At 39.0% G+C, this 5,021-nt stretch overlaps 1 protein-coding gene across 1 annotated transcript; it reads right to left on the reverse strand.

Moving 5' to 3' along the window:
- LOC107784191 (hsp70-Hsp90 organizing protein 3) lies at positions 1–4,588 on the reverse strand. Its single transcript, XM_016605272.2, has 7 exons — positions 3,480–4,588; positions 2,112–2,400; positions 1,946–2,031; positions 1,107–1,330; positions 742–808; positions 595–654; positions 1–513 (listed from the first exon to the last, which is right to left on the reverse strand). Exons 1-7 carry the CDS (start codon positions 4,407–4,409, stop codon positions 400–402), a joined length of 1,770 nt encoding a protein of 589 aa, XP_016460758.2. The 5' UTR covers positions 4,410–4,588; the 3' UTR covers positions 1–399.
- Positions 4,589–5,021: the final 433 nt, after the last annotated feature.

A 5,021-nucleotide genomic window follows, 5' to 3' on the forward strand; every position in this document is an offset into this window, starting at 1 on the left:
TTTAACCCACTATAATAATAAAGTCTCGATATTTTCTTTGTTAGAGTACATAAGTTATATCACAAAATGCAGTTTTCGTCTATTAGAACCGCAAGTTTCAACGTAATTACTTGGCATAATCTATACTATTGTAGTACCCTTTTCTCATACATTGCATGTTGCTAAAAGAACAGAACTATAAGTTAGTAACATCTCCTATAGAGACGAATTGCAATATCCAGAAACAATTTTTTTGACGCATTTGCTTAACACCAAAAACTGGAAAGCCAGAGAAAGAAGACTATATGCAACATCACATCCAATTCCTAAAAAGAAAAAAAAAATGTTTCAAGCGCGATTTCCCTTCAATAGACAGACCATATCAAACAACGATACCCATGCTTTTCTTCCCTTGTATATTTATTTGACTTGAACAATTCCTGCACTAACCAACTTCTGGATCTTGTTCATCACAAGAGGGTTCTTCATATGTTCCTGTGCAGATTTGGGGTTCTCCTGGAAGTCAACTAGTACCTGCTCGAGAACACGATATTCAGATTACAATATCGACGTGCTTCAATAATCCCACCAATGTTCCAATGTACCAAAACTTACCTGTCTCATTACTGGATCTGTAAGGATGTTTTGAATTTCCGGGTCCTGCATCGCCTTAGCCTGCGGAAAATAATTTGATAGGAGTGTCACCATATAAAAGTTGCCTCTAACTAAAGCAAGAACAGATAATATGAGAAGAAATTATACCTGTCTCTCTTTGAACTCCTCTGGAGTCAGATCACCACGTGATGCCTTGTTTATTTGCTCTACACATCTGCAAAACAAAACCCAACACTTCAAGTTACTACATTAACTCATAGCACACGGCTCAAAGCCACTTTCCGCGTATAACCAGAAAGGGTCTTGGATTCAAATTCCCATCGCCTAATTTGCTCGAATGAATATCCGAGGGACGAAGGATGATCAGGTGTCTAAAAGTATTAGTATTAGTCTGACACCCAACAGCAGTCCTATTCTAAGAATCAAATATACAAGAAACTCAACAGGTCGCTAAGAATATTAAAATGAAGCAATACTGACGATAAAAGGAAATAACAGAAATTTTTCTTTACCTCCTGACACCATCTAGCAGTTCCTGATTTTGAGCATCATGCTTCAACCCCTCCTGGTAAGTTTCCAAGGCTTTCTCATACTCCTTCATAAAGAACTGAATAGCACCCTTTCTAGTGTAACCTTTCGCAAATGTTGGATCAAGCTCAATGCATTTTTCTGCATCTTTAAGACCCTCCGGCAATGCACCTAATTTTGTGTAGCAGGCTGCCCTGTTGCTGTATGCCTAACATAAAGAAGAAGATGCAACACATCAACAAAAGTTTATATCAAGAAATAGGCACAATCTAAGTTGCTCGGATTCGGATGCGGGCATCCGATACAGGCACGGATCTGGATGTCAGATTCGGCAAAATCTAAATTTTGAGATTCGGGGGTGCGGATCCAGGTATGGGTACGGGTGCGGGTGTTCGGCTAAAAAGATTTCAAAATTATAAAAAAATAAGCTATAAAGAGAAAAAGAAAGCCATTCAAGGCCTTCCACCAACTCTCCATCTATATTGCTGCTACTGTCTACCAGAAGTCCCAACTCAGAACACGACCCCTTGAATTCTTTGTGAAACACAAATCAGCAAATATGAGACAAAAGTACTACAATAGTGAAGGTATGTCATTTCCCATATCTTAAATCTGTCTTATTTTTAACTTTGAGAAATCAAAACCTCAATTTGCCCCCAAATTTGTCGATGGACTCAGGTCAAAGTATCCCAAGTTATCCCGCTCCCGCACCCGCTCCCGTCCCGTGTCGAGACGGGTGTGGCACCAAAAACGAAGAGTCCGCGCAACTTAGGGCAAAGTCACTAGATTCTACAGAGGAACAAAAGATTGAAGGAGGCAATACCCTTGGATCTTTGGGATTCCTCCTTAAGGATTCTGTATAGTGCTTAACTGCATCAGGATACTTCTGCTCTTTGAAAAACTGGTTACCTGTAATCAAAGCAAAGAAGTTATTTTCACAGATTAAGAAAGAACACAAGTAAGAGAAGCCGTAACAGCAATAGAGGTACCTTTCTCACGCTCCTCATCTGCTATTTGTGGATCGTAATACTCTTGCTGCTCCAATTCTTTCTTCGCCTTCTCAGCATCATTGAGTTTTTTCAGTGTATCAGGATTACGGTGTTCGGTAAGAGCTTTCTGGAAAGTCTCAATTGCAGGTTCATAATCCTTTGAAGTTTTTGCCATCTTTACCAGGGCGGTTCCCTTTCGAGTGAGAGCTCTTGCAATCATCCTATAGTCTGACCTGAGCTCCCTTCCCCTTTCAACAGCTTTGTCACAATCTTTCATGCAATCCTCATACTGAAATTAAGACAAACTAACATAAGGAAGAGCTCCAGATAGACTATTTATGACTTAAAGAAAAACCACGCAGAAGTATACAGAAGGTGATTACAACACCACATCAGCAGAATGATATATTTAGGTTCTAAATGCTAACCTTGCCATAGTGAAACAAGAGGAGCAAGAGACCTTGAGGGGTGATGGGCTGGGGAAGCGCAACTCAATACCATGTTTGCTTAACATACTAGTATCAAGCAATGCAAGTCAAACGAGTTGCAACTACACATCGCAACACAGAGAAAAAGATCCTAATAAGAAAACATGTTACCTGCTTTAGATTTGAAGATAGGTGTATTTTTTTCTTCTTTCTAAAACAGTATTTGAAGACTGGTGATTTAGAAAGAAACAACATTATCACCTTAGGTCAATTAGGTGCTGAATCTAATAGTCAAAACAAAAACATAACATACAAAAAGGGCAACTGACTAATCGTATGGAACCATTTCTTCAATACTCACATAAAATTCCAACACCAATGTGCCCCATGCTAAAAAACTATCAAACTCATTACCACTATAATCATTTATCCAGCAATTCCTTTACAAATGAGAAAAGCACCAAACTTTCCTAGAAGTATTGGAAATATACGAGCTTAGCATCCTATGTGAACTCACATTACTAGTTCCAAGCCCGAGTAGAGATAGAATCTTCATAAGGTATCGTCATAGAAAAACCACTTTAACTAGTTTATTTGAGGCATAATAGTTATTATACTAGATACACTAACACTTGAATTGTTGAATTTCTTCATGCATGTCAATGTTATGCACTAAATAAGGAATAAAAGCAGGCAACTTTATAGGCATACAACATAATATGGATGTAAATTACATACACTAACAGTATAAAGATTATTTCACATTATTATTGAAGTTTAACCTGTGATAGCAGCTTATTTGCCATTTTTATCAGATTACCAATTAATGATTATCAAGAGATTCACCTACAATTATCTAATAAGTAACCTAATTGTGTATTTTGTACGCTCTCTCAGTGCACAAAACTTAAACTCTAGTATACTAAAGATGTGGATATACCTTGCCCATCTCCAAGTACACAGCAGCACGGTTAGTAATGAAAGAAATATCCTCATCATCAAGCTCAATTGCCTTACTATAATGCTGAATTGCCGTCTCAAAATCTTTCTTTTTATATGCCGCATTCCCAGCCTCCTTTTCCTTCTGCGCCAGCCCTTTCCTCTCCTTCATCTCCTTCTCCTCCTCGGACACCTCCATCGGTTCGGGCTGCGGTTCGGTCCTGAACCCAGGCGCAGCCCGCTTCTCTTCCTTCACGGGCTCGCTCTCCGCAGGCCTTTTCCTCTCCGGCGAAGCTTTCGCCTCCGGCATCTCCGCATCCTCCTCCTCCGGCGCCCTCGTATCCAATTTCACCTCTAACAAAACCCCAAACGCCTGCATTACCCTCTGATCATTCAAATACAAATTCAAATTATTCGGATTCTTCTGAATATCCTGCATCATTCTAACAAAATCAGGCTGCTGCAAATAAGCCCGCGTACGCGGATCACTCGTCAACTTAGCCCACATCTCCGGCCCGGAGAACGCATTGCCAAACGGACTAGCCGGACCTGGGCCCGATCCTCTAAATCGGGCTCGAGCCTGGGCTGATTGAGCATCAGCAAGCCCGGACTTCAAAACCTCATTATTAGGATCAATTTCTAAACCCTTTTTATAAGCCAAAACAGCATCATTATAGTTTTTAAGGCCTAATTGAGCAGCGCCGAGCCGAGAGTAGCCTTTAGACCAGTCCGGTTTCAGCTCGACGGTTTTTTCAGCGTCGGTTAAGGCTTCGGAGAAATTGTTCAGTGAAGCGTAAGCTGCTGATCGATTTGAATATAAAACGTGATTTGCAGGAGAGAGATTAATCGCTTCAGTGAAGTGGCGGACGGCGTCTGAAAAGTTACCGGCGGCGAATGCTGAATTGCCTTTGGCCTTTGCTTCGTCGGCCATTGTTTTTGCTTCTTCTTTTTCTTTTTTCCGGTGAGTATGTTTTAGAGAATTTGCGTAGTGTAGGGGAAGGGGAGGGGATTTAAAGAAGGGGGTGGGGGTGAAAAGAGGGTTCTAGGCGTGGTTGTTAAGATTCTGGAATGTTCGGAGACGAAGAGTAGTACAAAAAACCGTTGATAATTAGGACTAGGAATGTTTTTCGAACTACAATTTATTTTATAACCTTTATTTGTACTAGAATTTTTTTTACTATAAAAAGTATATTAATAAAAAACTTTTGTCTTATTTGCATAATAATCCTTCCCTCTTACTAACTCCATCGCGACCTCCCATCAGCAATATGATATAGTAGTTGTTTATTCGGTATAATTTGGCTACTATAATAAAATATTATTATAAGAAAATATGATATAACATAACATAAAAAATATATACCATATAAAACTTGACTGTTATAGTAAAATTTTGTTATAGATGATGATTGTTGTAGATAATCTATTTGTAATTTCATCCACCAAAACTTAGGTACATAAGAAAATCCTTTAGAACTGTAATACTAAAAAGATCAATAAATGACTTAATAAATGAAGTACTAAAAACTTATATAACATTATT

The sequence above is a fragment of the Nicotiana tabacum genome, chromosome 15 (assembly GCF_000715075.1).
Source record: "Nicotiana tabacum cultivar K326 chromosome 15, ASM71507v2, whole genome shotgun sequence".
Lineage (NCBI taxonomy): Eukaryota > Viridiplantae > Streptophyta > Magnoliopsida > Solanales > Solanaceae > Nicotiana > Nicotiana tabacum.